Source organism: Rhinoderma darwinii, chromosome 3 (assembly GCF_050947455.1).
Source record: "Rhinoderma darwinii isolate aRhiDar2 chromosome 3, aRhiDar2.hap1, whole genome shotgun sequence".
Taxonomy (NCBI): domain Eukaryota; kingdom Metazoa; phylum Chordata; class Amphibia; order Anura; family Rhinodermatidae; genus Rhinoderma; species Rhinoderma darwinii.
In genome coordinates, this window is record NC_134689.1 from 397,000,744 (window position 1) to 397,018,939 (window position 18,196).

At 43.6% G+C, this 18,196-nt stretch overlaps 1 protein-coding gene across 7 annotated transcripts in view; it reads right to left on the reverse strand.

Annotated features, from left to right (window-relative positions):
• The window catches only part of DOCK6 (dedicator of cytokinesis 6), a 91,189-nt gene that overhangs the window by 37,800 nt on the left and 35,193 nt on the right, over positions 1-18,196 (reverse strand). For 6 of the 7 annotated variants that reach the window (XM_075859021.1, XM_075859020.1, XM_075859019.1 and 3 more), the window contains exons 7-14: positions 5,893-5,978; positions 5,687-5,753; positions 5,122-5,271; positions 4,764-4,844; positions 3,750-3,903; positions 2,652-2,776; positions 2,149-2,242; positions 1,775-1,937 (exon numbers count right to left, since the gene is read on the reverse strand). In XM_075859021.1, coding sequence (XP_075715136.1) covers positions 1,775-1,937; positions 2,149-2,242; positions 2,652-2,776; positions 3,750-3,903; positions 4,764-4,844; positions 5,122-5,271; positions 5,687-5,753; positions 5,893-5,978 — 920 coding nt within the window. Of the gene's footprint in view, positions 1-1,774; positions 1,938-2,148; positions 2,243-2,651; positions 2,777-3,749; positions 3,904-4,763; positions 4,845-5,121; positions 5,272-5,686; positions 5,754-5,892; positions 5,979-18,196 lie in introns of those variants that run through there. The other variant, XM_075859022.1, reaches the window with a different exon arrangement.

Sequence of the window (18,196 nt, forward strand, 5' to 3'; positions counted from 1 at the left end):
ATGTAATTTTTAATATGGCTTCTCTGGTTAGGCGGAATAGGGTTCCTTATGTGTCTCTACGCCACCAGAGGCTGCACCCCTGATGCCACAAGTGATATTTTACGTGTACAATTGCCAGAATGGACGTCCCAATTATAAATGAATAATCAAATTTTGATCATTACACATTCAGTAAATCCAGCCTTAGGCCCAGTTCACACTGAGTTTTTTTGGACGCGGAAAACGCACCAAAAATGCCTCCCATTGATTTCAATGGGAGGCGGACGCGTTTTTTCCCCCACGAGTGGTAAAAATGCTGGCGGGAAAAAGAAGCGACATGCCCCATCTTCGGCCGTTTACGCCTTTGACGTCAATGGGAGGCAGAGAAAGCGTATTTCGCTGTGTTTTTGCCTGTGGCGCTCAATGGGCGCGAGCGAAAAACGTGGCAAACAGCGTGCAGGCAGATCAAAATCTGCCTCAAAATTCCGTAATTTTCTGCCTGCAAAAAAACTCTGTGTGAACTCATAAAGTAAAAAAATGTCAGCTCCTTCCATATTTAACAAAGCTAAAATCAGTTTACGTTTTTTGTCCAATATAAGAGGTAAGAGTATAAAGATTTCCAGACCCTGAAGACACGGAGCACGGTTTATATAAGGCAATGGAGGACTGTAAATGTTTAATCTGTATGATGGAAAAGACACTCCATCCGATTCTGCAAACGGGTTTGGTGGGATCAGATAAGCTAGCAAGTATAAAAAACTAAATAAAACTGTACCCATTAGACAGTGCCTATGTGGGGGTAGACACATACCAGTAGGGCACAAGTTCCTCAGTGGGTTCTCTTGAAGGGGTTATCCGGGGACCAAAACTTGCATTGCAATAATATATTTATGTGAGAAGAAGTCACTTACTAATGTACTTTAACTTAACATTCTGTACTAAATGGCGCAGTTCAAACCTCATGAATTATTCAGTAAGTGCTGGAGCTTTTCTACGAATGATGGCGCCTCGACACGGCCCCATGTGACTGAGCTCTTGCTTCATGTGCTGTTTGTGAACATGACCTCAAGGGGGTGTCACATTGCCTATTGCTTGAGTCCCGAACAGAGCATCAGCTGATGCTCTGCTCGGGGACTCCAGTACTGCTGCCGACGTCACTGTCCATATATGCTCTGCTCGGGGACTCCAGTACTGCTGCCGACGTCACTGTCCATATATGCTCTGCTCGGGGACTCCAGTACTGCTGCCGACGTCACTGTCCATATATGCTCTGCTCGGGGACTCCAGTACTGCTGCCGACGTCACTGTCCATATATGCTCTGCTCGGGGACTCCAGCGATAGGGAACCCCTGAATTGACCAAATATGGACGTCGGAAGCAGTGCTGGAGTCCCGAGCAAAGCGCTAGCTGAAGCAATAGGCAATGTGACAGCCCCTTGCGATCATGTTCACAAGCAGTACATGAAGCAAGAGCTCAGTCACGCGGGGCCGTGTCGGAACATATTAGTAGAAAAGCTCCAGCACTTACTGAATAAGTCATGAGCTTTGAACTGCGCCATTCAGTACAGAATTTTAAATTAAAGGTATATTAGCAAGTTATAGTTTCACTTAAATATATTATTGCAATGCAATTTTTGATCCCTGGATAACCCCTTTAACTACTCTAAAGTACCAAACAGACTGCTGTGTGAGGGGGGGCTTCTAAAAAGTTTAAACGGTGTCATGGCACTCCTGATTGGCCAAAAGGTATTAGTGATGCTTTATTGGCTACCAGCAAGTTAAAGGGAACCTCTGACCTGTAAGAGGTGTATGGGGAATACACGTCCCGTGGAGTGAACTCCAGGATTTCTTTGGTGGGCCGTACACGGGGATCAGGATAGGGCTTGACATGACGCAGTTCTGGAGACAGGCAAAACTGAGGGGTCTCAGGAGCCGGAGAAACGTCGATTTTTAGCTGAGCTAAGAAAAGAACATAAAACGTATAATTACTACTTCTATCGATACAAAGATTTCCCTTTTAGTGCTTAGTCCGCCAAGTCAGTATCACACGGGATAGGACTAGATACACTAACTCAGCAGACAGTATCACACAATAGGCTTAGATACACCAGCTGGGGGGCCAAACAAAAACGAGAGAAAGATGAACTGTATATAGAAGGCTCATCGATACCTGTTACAGGCCGCAGTCTCCGCAGTACAGAGGACGGTCTCTTCATATCAGCCAAGAACTTGTAGAGATCTTCATCACTCAGACGGTCTCCTTCCTGTGAAAGGCAACAAAGCGTCACCGCTTATCTCTACTGTGACCACAATCCTTCCTTCTACAGCCATCAGCATCCTCTTCCTTCAAGCATTAGTCCCCTGACCGTCAAAAAAAAGACTTCTATAACATATCTAATGAGTCGGGGGTGCCTGGTCCCTGCTGACAGCATAGACGGGGGCCACACATGTGCAGCCACCCTCCATTAGTCTATAGGAGATGGTTCTCTCTTTATAAAAGTCAACAGGCAATAGAGAGTGACTGCGCTGCCAATAGGGGGCCACGCAACCTGTTCTAGAGACCATCAGATATTTATAGCCTATCCAGGGATGACCCCCGACATCTAATAGAATGTAGATTTTCTGCTCCACCTGCGGTTATGGCGAACACGACGCTGGCCGTATGTTTCTCACCTGCTTAAAGAAGTTAGTGACCGTGAGTGTTGCTGGCCTGAAAGAGTTAAATCCACACACTTCATCGCCGACGCTGAGCCTCTCGATGGCTTTCTTCTTCCTTTCGTTCCATGTACCCTTCCTTTCTGTGAATGGAAAGAATGGAGTCAACACGAAGGTCACAGGAAACATCTGCTAATGGAAGAGGTAGAGCGCTAATCCTCCCTCACTGACAAAGGAGACCATTGGGAGGATGCGCTAATAGTAGTGAACTGGGAATGTGGGGCAGCTTACCATTGTAGCCAGTATTGTTGTGACCTTCATTTTCCAGTCTGCCTAAAGCAATGCGTCTGCTTTTTAATGCACCCTTTCTATTCTAGCGATTCGAATATTCACATCAGGCACAAAAATGTTTTTGTATTGGCAGAGTGCACGCACAAATTAAAAGAGGTCTGTCCCTTTAAATCAGCCTAAAATCAGGCCACGCCCCTTAAAAGGCTATAGTTTTATGTAAGTAAAGCTTAATCACTATATAAAACATAAAATAATTCAACTTTCTAATATACTGTGTGTATCGATTCTTCAAGGTTTATATGCAAAACAACAATATTCTGCTTGCAGTCAGTGAATGGAAATATTTTTTGTATATATTCATCCACATCAGGTCCAACTAAAACAGGTGCACAGGTTACAGTAAAGTATCACAGAGCTCTCTTGCCCAACAAGTCAGGAGTCAAAATACCGCAAAAGGACGCTTCTGGATGTAAAGAAGAATGCTCCCATTCAGTGACAGCTGGCAGGGATCTTTAAGATGGTAAGAAATGTAAACACATAATATTCAGAAAAGACATGCTATATAAAAAGTGAACACATCATGTAAATGCCCCCTCCCCAGGATGCTTAATATTTAGTTCTTAGTGGGTGCTGTTACATGTATTTGCCCATAGGTGGCCATAGGTTGATCATGTCACCCGACACTTTACGTAACTCTTATTCATTTTAATGGAGAGCGCCTATACACCTGTTCTCAGGATCAGTCGGGTCCCAATGGCCAGACCCCCACCAGTCAGTATTTTAAGACTTGTCCTGTTATAAAGACACTTGGATTTATTTGGTTACCGCTCTCAGAGTCAGAATCCCGTTCAGATGTCCCCATGCTGTTGATGATGTTCATCAAATGAATAGCTGTCCAGGCAAAAGGCATACGGTATCGGCCCAAACGCGAACAGAACTGCTCCGCCTGGGCTCTCAGCTTGTCCACCTTCTCCTTGTTCTAGTAATCAAAAGGAAATGTGGAATGTTATTTGCCAGGAGGACTCGGGCAAGTACGATTTGTCTCAAATATGCACCAAAACCGCAACTTTAAAGGGCAAGTGCACGAAGAAATGACCCTGCTCCATTAAATACATTACACCAAGCAAAAGACTAAATTAGTCCCAACAGCTGATATAGGGCATATGGCCGAGGCTCGCGGTTGTTGCCATGTGACAGCCTTCTCAGCAATGTAATCCCCCTCCCAAAAGAAACACACCAATTGTTGCCATAGTTGTTAGGAAAGCTCTGTATTTAAAAACCTGTCAAATGGCAGCAGCATTTAGGGTGTGTGTGTGTGTGTGTGTGTGTGTGTGTGTGTGTGTGTGTGTGTGTGTGTGTGTATACGTATATATATATATATATATATATATATACATACACACATACATATACACTGTGTTTTATGGCAGAACTAAATTGTATGTGCTTTTGCTGCAGCTGCTTGACACGGAGACCAAGGTATTATTAATATAGAAAAATAAAAATAAATTGCATGGATGTAAAAAGATTCCAATATAATTAGGTCATTCTTCTCATCCATCTATGAAGAGGGGGTACAATTCTGGGTGCCAGTATATAAGGATGGCATTGATCATCTTGAGAGGGTTAGTTATTTCTGTAGTGTGGGAGAAAACCGGAATGACTGGAGCAAACCCATAGACCCGAGAAGAACATACAAATTACACGCAAAAGTATCCCTGATAAGATTCAAAGTCAGAGCTACAGTGTTGCGAACCACTACGCTGCCATATCAATATAACCTTTCTCCTGGGGTCTAATCCCACAAATCAGTATTCGTGTCTTTATGTAGTCGCTCACCTTGATACCGTCACTCTCTTTAAGGACCATGTAAGGTTCACAGCATTCCCCGATGTCCCCTTGTTGTAGGACCTTCTCCAGCTGAAAGACAGTATACACAGACATGACATATGTCATACAAACCAGTATGTAGACATCAACACATCACACAGTGACCAGTATGGAAAATGGTAGAGGATACCCTCGTTGTATGGACTGACAAGACTGGAGGCTTCAAAAGCGGAACAGCCGCACCAATACGATCCCCCTCCCACACACTGTGGCATCCATTTGCCTATCTATATATATATATATATACACACACACACATATATACACATATATACACACACACACACACACACCTATCCTAAAGCACCTTAATGACGAGATATATGTCAGGAGATGGGTATGTGATGGAGAAGATGGCGGATCTTGCAAGGGTGGAGGGCACTTGGTGTCCACCTTGTGTCCGTAGAATATTCTTCATGATATCTGAATTCAGGTCGAAATGAAAGGCCTCTGATATCTGCGGAAACAGCAAACCAAGGTAAAAACATGCGACTTATATTTTTATTATAGAACAAGTAAATAAACTGTATATAAAAGGCTAGATATTGCATCGGACCTCCTATAGTCTTCATAGTATGGGCTCAGTCTACTGGGTTCCCGTATTTATTAACGCTTCTAGTATAAGGAATAGGAGCCTCCAGCACATCTGTCTGTACTGAACACGGGGGACTACGAGGCAGAGCACATTGGCAGGTACACTTCCCAATATTAAGAAAGGGTGCAGTTCTAGCTGCCACCACAGGGGGGTGCACTATTAACGCTATGTGTATGGTTAGCCCTAAATTCTTTTATAGCAGGATGTTTCACTTGTAAACATCTCATTTTGGGAAGTACAAAGTGCTCGTAACCTTACTATGTGTTTAGAAACTTACTTTTTTCTTCTCTTTGGCATCGTATAAGGCCATAACACAAAATATCGGTTCAATCTCGATTTCAAACCTAAGAGAGAAGACAGGAACAAAATGTAATAATTCACCGGGTGTTTATATAAACATCAGAGTGTCAGGGACAAGACGGAAGATATCCAAATACACTGAAAAGCCACAGACACCAAAGGAAAACAGAGACCAATACCCACTTCAGCGATATGCATTTCACCAGGATCCTCTGTCCAAAGTGCTCCTTAGGAACCTCTGGAATAGTCGACCGTTCCACAGCTTCATCCTATGGAGATCAGCATAGACAAAGAATAGGAAAACCAAACTAATACAATAAGATGTTACAGGGTAATAAGAGGATCAGGAGCCGGGTTACTGTAATAAGATGTTACAGGGTAATAAGAGGCTCAGGGGCCGGGTTACTGTAATAAGATGTTACAGGGTAATAAGAGGATCAGGAGCCGGGTTACTGTAATAAGATGTTACAGGGTAATAAGAGGATCAGGCGCCGGGTTACTGTAATAAGATGTTACAGGGTAATAAGAGGATCAGGAGCCGGGTTACTATAATAAGATGTTACAGGGTAATAAGAGGATCAGAAGCCGGGTTACTGTAATAAGATGTTACAGGGGTAATAAGAGGATCAGGAGCCGGGTTACTGTAATAAGATGTTACAGGGTAATAAGAGGATCAGGAGCCGGGTTACTGTAATAAGATGTTACAGGGTAATAAGAGGATCAGGAGCCGGGTTACTGTAATAAGATGTTACAGGGTAATAAGAGGCTCAGGAGCCGGGATACTGTAATAAGATGTTACAGGGTAATAAGAGGATCAGGAGCCGGGTTACTGTAATAAGATGTTACAGGGTAATAAGAGGATCAGGAGTCGGGTTACTGTAATAAGATGTTACATGGTAATAAGAGGATCAGGAGCCGGGTTACTGTAATAAGATGTTACAGGGGTAATAAGAGGCTCAGGAGCCGGGTTACTGTAATAAGACGTTACAGGGGTAATAAGAGGATCAGGAGCCGGGTTACTGTAATAAGATGTTACAGGGTAATAAGAGGATCAGGAGCCGGGTTACTGTAATAAGACGTTACAGGGGTAATAAGGGGATCAGGAGCCGGGTTACTGTAATAAGACGTTACAGGGGTAATAAGGGGATCAGGAGCCGGGTTACTGTAATAAGATGTTACAGGGTAATAAGAGGATCAGGAGCCGGGTGACTGTAATAAGATGTTACAGGGTAATAAGAGGATCAGGAGCCGGGTTACTGTAATAAGATGTTACAGGGTAATAAGAGGATCAGGAGCCGGGTTACTGTAATAAGATGTTACAGGGTAATAAGAGGATCAGGAGTCGGGTTACTGTAATAACATGTTACATGGTAATAAGAGGATCAGAAGCCGGGTTACTGTAATAAGATGTTACAGGGTAATAAGAGGATCAGGAGCCGGGTTACTGTAATAAGATGTTACAGGGTAATAAGAGGCTCAGGAGCCGGGTTACTGTAATAAGATGTTACAGGGATAATAAGAGGATCAGGAGCCGGGTTACTGTAATAAGATGTTACAGGGGTAATAAGAGGATCAGGAGCCGGGTTACTGTAATAAGATGTTACAGGGTAATAAGAGGATCAGGAGCCGGGTTACTGTAATAAGATGTTACAGGGTAATAAGAGGATCAGGAGCCGGGTTACTGTAATAAGACGTTACAGGGTAATAAGAGGATCAGGAGCCGGGTTACTGTAATAAGATGTTACAGGGTAATAAGAGGATCAGGAGCCGGGTTACTGTAATAAGATGTTACAGGGTAATAAGAGGATCAGGAGCCGGGTTACTGTAATAAGACGTTACAGGGGTAATAAGAGGATCAGGAGCCGGGTTACTGTAATAAGACGTTACAGGATAATAAGAGGATCAGGAGCCGGGTTACTGTAATAAGATGTTACAGGGGTAATAAGAGGATCAGGAGCCGGGTTACTGTAATAAGATGTTACAGGGTAATAAGAGGATCAGGAGTCGGGTTACTGTAATAAGATGTTACACAGTAATAAGAGGATCAGGAGCCGGGTTACTGTGATAAGATGTTACAGGGTAATAAGAGGATCAGGAGTCGGGTTACTGTAATAAGATGTTACACGGTAATAAGAGGATCAGGAGCCGGGTTACTGTGATAAGATGTTACAGGGTAATAAGAGGCTCAGGAGCCGGGTTACTGTAATAAGATGTTACAGGGTAATAAGAGGATCAGGAGCCTGGTTACTGTAATAAGATGTTACAGGGTAATAAGAAGAACAGGAGCCTGGTTACTGTAATAAGATGTTACAGGGTAATAAGAGGCTCAGGAGCCGGGTTACTGTAATAACATGTTACAGGGTAATAAGAGGATCAGGAGCCGGGTTACTGTAATAAGATGTTACAGGGTAATAAGAGGATCAGGAGCCGGGTTACTGTAATAAGATGTTACAGGGTAATAAGAGGATCAGGAGCCGGGTTACTGTAATAAGATGCTACTGGGTTAATAAGAGGATCAGGAGCCGGGTTACTGTAATAAGATGTTACAGGGTAATAAGAGGATCAGGAGCCGGGTTACTGTAATAAGATGTTACAGGGTAATAAGAGGATCAGGAGCCGGGTTACTGTAATAAGATGTTACATGGTAATAAGAGGATCAGGAGCCGGGTTACTGTAATAAGATGTTACAGGGTAATAAAGAGGATCAGGAGCCGGGTTACTGTAATAAGATGTTACAGGGTAATAAGAGGATCAGGAGCCGGGTTACTGTAATAAGATGTTACAGGGTAATAAGAGGATCAGGAGCCGGGTTACTGTAATAAGATGTTACAGGGTAATAAGAGGACCAGGAGCCGGGTTACTGTAATAAGATGTTACAGGGTAATAAGAGGACCAGGAGCCGGGTTACTGTAATAAGATGTTACAGGATAATAAGAGGATCAGGAGCCGGGTTACTATAATAAGATGTTACAGGGTAATAAGAGGATCAGGAGCCGGGTTACTGTAATAAGATGTTACAGGATAATAAGAGGCTCAGGAGCCGGGTTACTGTAATAAGATGTTACAGGGTAATAAAAGGACCAGGAGCCGGGTTACTGTAATAAGATGTTACAGGGTAATAAGAGGACCAGGAGCCGGGTTACTGTAATAAGATGTTACAGGGTAATAAGAGGCTCAGGAGCCGGGTTACTGTAATAAGATGTTACAGGGGTAATAAGAGGATCGGGAGCCGGGTTACTGTAATAAGAGGTTACAGGGTAATAAGAGGCTCAGGAGCCGGGTTACTGTAATAAGATGTTACAGGGTAATAAGAGGCTCAGGAGCCGGGTTACTGTAATAAGATGTTACAGGGGTAATAAGAGGATCAGGAGCCGGGTTACTGTAATAAGATGTTACAGGGTAATAAGAGGATCAGGAGCCGGGTTACTGTAATAAGATGTTACAGGGTAATAAGAGGATCAGGAGCCGGGTTACTGTAATAAGATGTTACAGGGTAATAAGAGGATCAGGAGCCGGGTTACTGTAATAAGATGTTACAGGGTAATAAGAGGATCAGGAGCCGGGTTACTGTAATAAGATGTTACAGGGGTAATAAGAGGATCAGGAGCCGGGTTACTGTAATAAGATGTTACAGGGTAATAAGAGGCTCAGGAGCCGGGTTACTGTAATAACATGTTACAGGGTAATAAGAGGATCAGGAGCCGGGTTACTGTAATAAGATGTTACAGGGGTAATAAGAGGCTCAGGAGCCGGGTTGCTGTAATAACATGTTACAGGGTAATAAGAGGATCAGGAGCCGGGTTACTGTAATAAGATGTTACAGGGGTAATAAGAGGATCAGGAGCCGGGTTACTGTAATAAGATGTTACAGGGTAATAAGAGGATCAGGAGCCGGGTTACTGTAATAAGATGTTACATGGTAATAAGAGGATCAGGAGCCGGGTTACTGTAATAAGATGTTACAGGGGTAATAAGAGGATCAGGAGCCAGGTTACTGTAATAAGATGTTACAGGGTAATAAGAGGATCAGTAGCCGGGTTACTGTAATAAGAGTTTACATGGTAATAAGAGGATCAGGAGCCGGGTTACTGTAATAAGATGTTACAGGGTAATAAGAGGCTCAGGAGCCGGGATACTGTAATAAGATGTTACAGGGTAATAAAGAGGATCAGGAGCCGGGTTACTGTAATAAGATGTTACAGGATAATAAGAGGCTCAGGAGCCGGGTTACTGTAATAAGATGTTACAGGGTAATAAGAGGCTCAGGAGCCGGGTTACTGTAATAAGATGTTACAGGGTAATAAAGAGGATCAGGAGCCGGGTTACTGTAATAAGATGTTACAGGATAATAAGAGGCTCAGGAGCCGGGTTACTGTAATAAGAGGATCAGGAGCCGGGTTACTGTAATAAGATGTTACAGGGGTAATAAGAGGATCAGGAGCCGGGTTACTGTAATAAGATGTTACAGGGGTAATAAGAGGATCAGGAGCCGGGTTACTGTAATAAGATGCTACTGGGTTAATAAGAGGATCAGGAGCCGGGTTACTGTAATAAGATGTTACAGGGTAATAAGAGGATCAGGAGCCGGGTTACTGTAATAAGATGTTACATGGTAATAAGAGGATCAGGAGCCGGGTTACTGTAATAAGATGTTACAGGGGTAATAAGAGGATCAGGAGCCAGGTTACTGTAATAAGATGTTACAGGGTAATAAGAGGCTCAGGAGCCGGGTTACTGTAATAAGATGTTACAGGGTAATAAAGAGGATCAGGAGCCGGGTTACTGTAATAAGATGTTACAGGATAATAAGAGGCTCAGGAGCCGGGTTACTGTAATAAGATGTTACAGGGTAATAAGAGGATCAGGAGCCGGGTTACTGTAATAAGATGTTACAGGGTAATAAGAGGCTCAGGAGCCGGGTTACTGTAATAAGAGGCTCAGGAGCCGGGTTACTGTAATAAGAGTTTACATGGTAATAAGAGGATCAGGAGCCGGGTTACTGTAATAAGATGTTACAGGGGTAATAAGAGGATCAGGAGCCGGGTTACTGTAATAAGATGTTACAGGGGTAATAAGAGGCTCAGGAGCCGGGTTACTGTAATAAGATGTTAAAGGGGTAATAAGAGGATCAGGAGCCGGGTTACTGTAATAATATGTTACATGGTAATAAGAGGACCAGGAGCCGGGTTACTGTAATAAGATGTTACAGGGTAATAAGAGGATCAGGAGCCGGGTTACTGTAATAAGATGTTACAGGGTAATAAGAGGCTCAGGAGCCGGGTTACTGTAATAAGATGTTACAGGGTAATAAGAGGATCAGGAGCCGGGTTACTGTAATAAGATGTTACATGGTAATAAGAGGATCAGGAGCCGGGTTACTGTAATAACATGTTACAGGGTAATAAGAGGATCAGGAGCCGGGTTACTGTAATAAGATGTTACAGGGTAATAAGAGGATCAGGAGCCGGGTTACTGTAATAAGAGGATCAGGAGCCGGGTTACTGTAATAACATGTTACAGGGTAATAAGAGGATCAGGAGCCGGGTTACTGTAATAAGATGTTACAGGGGTAATAAGAGGATCAGGAGCCGGGTTACTGTAATAAGAGGTTACAGGGTAATAAGAGGCTCAGGAGCCGGGTTACTGTAATAAGATGTTAAAGGGGTAATAAGAGGATCAGGAGCCGGGTTACTGTAATAAGAGGTTACAGGGTAATAAGAGGCTCAGGAGCCGGGTTACTGTAATAAGATGTTACAGGGGTAATAAGAGGATCAGGAGCCGGGTTACTGTAATAAGAGGTTACAGGGTAATAAGAGGCTCAGGAGCCGGGTTACTGTAATAAGATGTTACAGGGGTAATAAGAGGATCAGGAGCCGGGTTACTGTAATAAGATGTTACAGGGTAATAAGAGGATCAGGAGCCGGGTTACTGTAATAAGATGTTACAGGGGTAATAAGAGGATCAGGAGCCGGGTTACTGTAATAAGATGTTACAGGGTAATAAGAGGATCAGGAGCCGGGTTACTGTAATAAGATGTTACAGGGTAATAAGAGGATCAGGAGCCGGGTTACTGTAATAAGATGTTACATGGTAATAAGAGGATCAGGAGCCGGGTTACTGTAATAAGATGTTACAGGGTAATAAGAGGATCAGGAGCCGGGTTACTGTAATAAGATGTTACAGGGGTAATAAGAGGATCAGGAGCCGGGTTACTGTAATAAGATGTTACAGGGGTAATAAGAGGCTCAGGAGCCGGGTTACTGTAATAAGATGTTACAGGGTAATAAGAGGATCAGGAGTCGGGTTACTGTAATAAGATGTTACAGGGTAATAAGAGGATCAGGAGCCGGGTTACTGTAATAAGATGTTACAGGGTAATAAGAGGATCAGGAGCCGGGTTACTGTAATAAGATGTTACAGGGTAATAAGAGGATCAGGAGCCGGGTTACTGTAATAAGATGTTACATGGTAATAAGAGGATCAGGAGCCGGGTTACTGTAATAAGATGTTACAGGGTAATAAGAGGATCAGGAGCCGGGTTACTGTAATAAGATGTTACAGGGTAATAAGAGGATCAGGAGCCGGGTTACTGTAATAAGATGTTACAGGGGTAATAAGAGGATCAGGAGCCGGGTTACTGTAATAAGATGTTACAGGGTAATAAGAGGATCAGGAGCCGGGTTACTGTAATAAGATGTTACAGGGTAATAAGAGGCTCAGGAGCCGGGTTACTGTAATAAGATGTTACATGGTAATAAGAGGATCAGGAGCCGGGTTACTGTAATAAGATGTTACATGGTAATAAGAGGATCAGGAGTCGGGTTACTGTAATAAGATGTTACATGGTAATAAGAGGATCAGGAGCCGTGTTACTGTAATAAGATGTTACAGGGGTAATAAGAGGATCAGGAGCCGGGTTACTGTAATAAGATGTTACAGGGTAATAAGAGGATCAGGAGCCGGGTTACTGTAATAAGATGTTACAGGGGTAATAAGAGGATCAGGAGCCGGGTTACTGTAATAAGATGTTACAGGGTAATAAGAGGATCAGGAGCCGGGTTACTGTAATAAGATGTTACAGGGTAATAAGAGGCTCAGGAGCCGGGATACTGTAATAAGATGTTACAGGGTAATAAGAGGATCAGGAGCCGGGTTACTGTAATAAGAGGTTACAGGGTAATAAGAGGATCAGGAGCCGGGTTACTGTAATAAGACGTTACAGGGTAATAAGAGGATCAGGAGCCGGATTACTGTAATAAGATGTTACAGGGTAATAAGAGGATCAGGGGCCGGGTTACTGTAATAAGATGTTACATGGTAATAAGAGGATCAGGAGCCGGGTTACTGTAATAAGATGTTACAGGGTAATAAGAGGATCAGGAGCCGGGTTACTGTAATAAGATGTTACAGGGTAATAAGAGGATCAGGAGCCGGGTTACTGTAATAAGATGTTACAGGGTAATAAGAGGATCAGGAGCCGGGTTACTGTAATAAGATGTTACAGGGTAATAAGAGGATCAGGAGCCGGGTTACTGTAATAAGATGTTACAGGGTAATAAGAGGATCAGGAGCCGGGTTACTGTAATAAGATGTTACAGGGTAATAAGAGGATCAGGAGCCGGGTTACTGTAATAAGATGTTACAGGGGTAATAAGAGGATCAGGAGCCGGGTTACTGTAATAAGATGTTACAGGGTAATAAGAGGATCAGGAGCCGGGTTACTGTAATAAGATGTTACAGGGTAATAAGAGGCTCAGGAGCCGGGATACTGTAATAAGATGTTACAGGGTAATAAGAGGATCAGGAGCCGGGTTACTGTAATAAGACGTTACAGGGTAATAAGAGGATCAGGAGCCGGATTACTGTAATAAGATGTTACAGGGTAATAAGAGGATCAGGGGCCGGGTTACTGTAATAAGATGTTACATGGTAATAAGAGGATCAGGAGCCGGGTTACTGTAATAAGATGTTACAGGGGTAATAAGAGGATCAGGAGCCGGGTTACTGTAATAAGATGTTACAGGGTAATAAGAGGATCAGGAGCCGGGTTACTGTAATAAGATGTTACAGGGTAATAAGAGGATCAGGAGCCGGGTTACTGTAATAAGATGTTACAGGGTAATAAGAGGATCAGGAGCCGGGTTACTGTAATAAGATGTTACAGGGTAATAAGAGGATCAGGAGCCGGGTTACTGTAATAAGATGTTACAGGGTAATAAGAGGATCAGGAGCCGGGTTACTGTAATAAGATGTTAGGCCTCATGCACACGACCGTATTTTTTCCCACCCGTAAATACTGGCGTAAATACGGGTCCGGTGTCACACGTATTCCACCCGTTTTGCACCAGTATTTACGAACCCGTGCCCGTAAATATGGGTCCAGTGTCACCCGTATTCCACCCGTATTTACAGGCACGTTTTTGGCGGCAAAATAGCGCTGCACTAATCGGCAGCCCCTTCTCTCTATCAGTGCAGGATAGAGAGAAGGGACAGCCCTTTCTGTAATAAAAGTTAAAGAAATTCTTACTTACCGGCCGTTGTCTTGGTGACGCGTCCCTCTCTTCACATCCAGCCCGACATCCCTGGATGACGCGGCAGTCCATGTGACCGCTGCAGCCTGTGATTGACCTGTGATTGGCTGCAGCGGTCACATGGCCTGAAACGTCATCCAGGACGTCGGGCCGGATGTCAAGAGGGACGCGTCACCAAGGCAACGGGCGGGAGACCGGACTGGAGGAAGCAGGAAGTTCTCGGTAAGTATGAACGTCTTTTATTTTTATTTTTTACATGTTTATTCTGATCGGTAGTCACTGTCCAGGGTGCTGAAAGAGTTACTGCCGATCAGTTAACTCTTTCAGCTCCCTGGACAGTGACTATTTACTGACGTCGCTTAGCAACGCTGCCGTAATGACGGGTGCACACATGTAGCCACCCGTCATTACGAGAGCTCCATAGACTTCTATGGACTGTCCGTGCCGTTATTACGGCCTGAAATAGGACATGTTCTATCTTTTTTAACGGCACGGGCACCTTCCCGTGAGAAAACGGGAAGGCACCCGTCGCCAATAGAAGTCTATGAGCCCGTTATTAGGGGTCGTAATCACAACCCGTAATAACGGGAGTTTTTACGGTCGTGTACATGAGGCCTTACAGGGTAATAAGAGGATCAGGAGCCGGGTTACTGTGATATGATGTTACAGGGTAATAAGAGGCTCAGGAGCCGGGTTACTGTAATAAGATGTTACAGGGTAATAAGAGGATCAGGAGCCGGGTTACTGTAATAAGATGTTACAGGGTAATAAGAGGATCAGGAGCCGGGTTACTGTAATAAGATGTTACAGGGTAATAAGAGGATCAGGAGCCGGGTTACTGTAATAAGATGTTACAGGGTAATAAGAGGATCAGGAGCTGGGTTACTGTAATAAGATGTTACAGGGTAATAAGAGGCTCAGGAGCCGGGTTACTGTAATAAGATGTTACAGGGTAATAAGAGGATCAGGAGTCGGGTTACTGTGATATGATGTTACAGGGTAATAAGAGGCTCAGGAGCCGGGTTACTGTAATAAGATGTTACAGGGTAATAAGAGGATCAGGAGCCAGGTTACTGTAATAAGATGTTACAGGGTAATAAGAGGCTCAGGAGCCGGGTTACTGTAATAAGATGTTACAGGGTAATAAGAGGATCAGGAGTCGGGTTACTGTAATAAGATGTTACAGGGTAATAAGAGGATCAGGAGCCGGGTTACTGTAATAAGATGTTACATGGTAATAAGAGGCTCAGGAGCCGGGTTACTGTAATAAGATGTTACAGGGGTAATAAGAGGATCAGGAGCCGGGTTACTGTAATAAGCTGTTACTGGGGTAATAAGAGGATCAGGAGCCGGGTCACTGTAATAAGATGTTACAGGGTAATAAGAGGATCAGGAGACGGGTTACTGCAATAAGATGTTACAGGGGTAATAAGAGGATCAGGAGCCGGGTTACTGTAATAAGATGTTACAGGGTAATAAGAGGATCAGGAGCCGGGTTAGTGTAATAAGATGTTACATGGTAATAAGAGGATCAGGAGCCGGGTTACTGTAATAAGATGTTACAGGGGTAATAAGAGGCTCAGGAGCCGGGTTACTGTAATAAGATGTTACAGGGTAATAAGAGGATCAGGAGCCGGGTTACTGTAATAAGATGTTACGGGGTAATAAGAGGATCAGGAGCCGGGTTACTGTAATAAGATGTTACAGGGGTAATAAGAGGATCAGGAGCCGGGTTACTATAATAAGATGTTACAGGGTAATAAGAGGATCAGGAGCCGGGTTACTGTAATAAGATGTTACAGGGTAATAAGAGGATCAGGAGCCGGGTTACTGTAATAAGATGTTACAGGGTAATAAGAGGCTCAGGAGCCGGGTTACTGTAATAAGATGTTACATGGTAATAAGAGGATCAGGAGCCGGGTTACTGTAATAAGATGTTACAGGGTAATAAGAGGATCAGGAGCCGGGTTACTGTAATAAGATGTTACAGGGTAATAAGAGGATCAGGAGCCGGGTTACTGTAATAAGATGTTACATGGTAATAAGAGGCTCAGGAGCCGGGTTACTGTAATAAGATGTTACAGGGGTAATAAGAGGATCAGGAGCCGGGTTACTGTAATAAGCTGTTACTGGGGTAATAAGAGGATCAGGAGCCGGGTCACTGTAATAAGATGTTACAGGGTAATAAGAGGATCAGGAGACGGGTTACTGCAATAAGATGTTACAGGGGTAATAAGAGGATCAGGAGCCGGGTTACTGTAATAAGATGTTACAGGGTAATAAGAGGATCAGGAGCCGGGTTAGTGTAATAAGATGTTACATGGTAATAAGAGGATCAGGAGCCGGGTTACTGTAATAAGATGTTACAGGGGTAATAAGAGGCTCAGGAGCCGGGTTACTGTAATAAGATGTTACAGGGTAATAAGAGGATCAGGAGCCGGGTTACTGTAATAAGATGTTACGGGGTAATAAGAGGATCAGGAGCCGGGTTACTGTAATAAGATGTTACAGGGGTAATAAGAGGATCAGGAGCCGGGTTACTATAATAAGATGTTACAGGGTAATAAGAGGATCAGGAGCCGGGTTACTGTAATAAGATGTTACAGGGTAATAAGAGGATCAGGAGCCGGGTTACTGTAATAAGATGTTACAGGGTAATAAGAGGCTCAGGAGCCGGGTTACTGTAATAAGATGTTACATGGTAATAAGAGGATCAGGAGCCGGGTTACTGTAATAAGATGTTACAGGGTAATAAGAGGATCAGGAGCCGGGTTACTGTAATAAGATGTTACAGGGTAATAAGAGGCTCAGGAGCCGGGTTACTGTAATAAGATGTTACATGGTAATAAGAGGATCAGGAGCCGGGTTACTGTAATAAGATGTTACAGGGGTAATAAGAGACTCAGGAGCCGGGTTACTGTAATAAGATGTTACAAGGTAATAAGAGGATCAGGAGCCGGGTTACTGTAATAAGAGGTTACAGGGTAATAAGAGGATCAGGAGCCGGGTTACTGTAATAAGATGTTACAGGGTAATAAGAGGCTCAGGAGCCGGGTTACTGTAATAAGATGTTACATGGTAATAAGAGGATCAGGAGCCGGGTTACTGTAATAAGATGTTACAGGGGTAATAAGAGACTCAGGAGCCGGGTTACTGTAATAAGATGTTACAGGGTAATAAGAGGCTCAGGAGCCGGGTTACTGTAATAAGATGTTACAGGGTAATAAGAGGATCAGGAGCCGGGTTACTGTAATAAGATGTTACAGGGTAATAAGAGGCTCAGGAGCCGGGTTACTGTAATAAGATGTTACATGGTAATAAGAGGATCAGGAGCCGGGTTACTGTAATAAGATGTTACAGGGGTAATAAGAGACTCAGGAGCCGGGTTACTGTAATAAGATGTTACAAGGTAATAAGAGGATCAGGAGCCGGGTTACTGTAATAAGAGGTTACAGGGTAATAAGAGGATCAGGAGCCGGGTTACTGTAATAAGGTGTTACAGGGGTAATAAGAGGATCAGGAGCCGGGTTACTGTAATAAGATGTTACAGGGTAATAAGAGGATCAGGAGCCGGGTTACTGTAATAAGAGGTTACAGGGTAATAAGAGGATCAGGAGCCGGGTTACTGTAATAAGGTGTTACATGGTAATAAGAGGATCAGGAGCCGGGTTACTGTAATAAGATGTTACAGGGGTAATAAGAGGATCAGGAGCCGGGTTACTGTAATAAGATGTTACAGGGTAATAAGAGGATCAGGAGCCGGGTTACTGTAATAAGATGTTACAGGGTAATAAGAGGATCAGGGGCCGGGTTACTGTAATAAGATGTTACAAGGTAATAAGAGGATCAGGAGCCGGGTTACTGTAATAAGATGTTACAGGGGTAATAAGAGACTCAGGAGCCGGGTTACTGTAATAAGATGTTACAAGGTAATAAGAGGATCAGGAGCCGGGTTA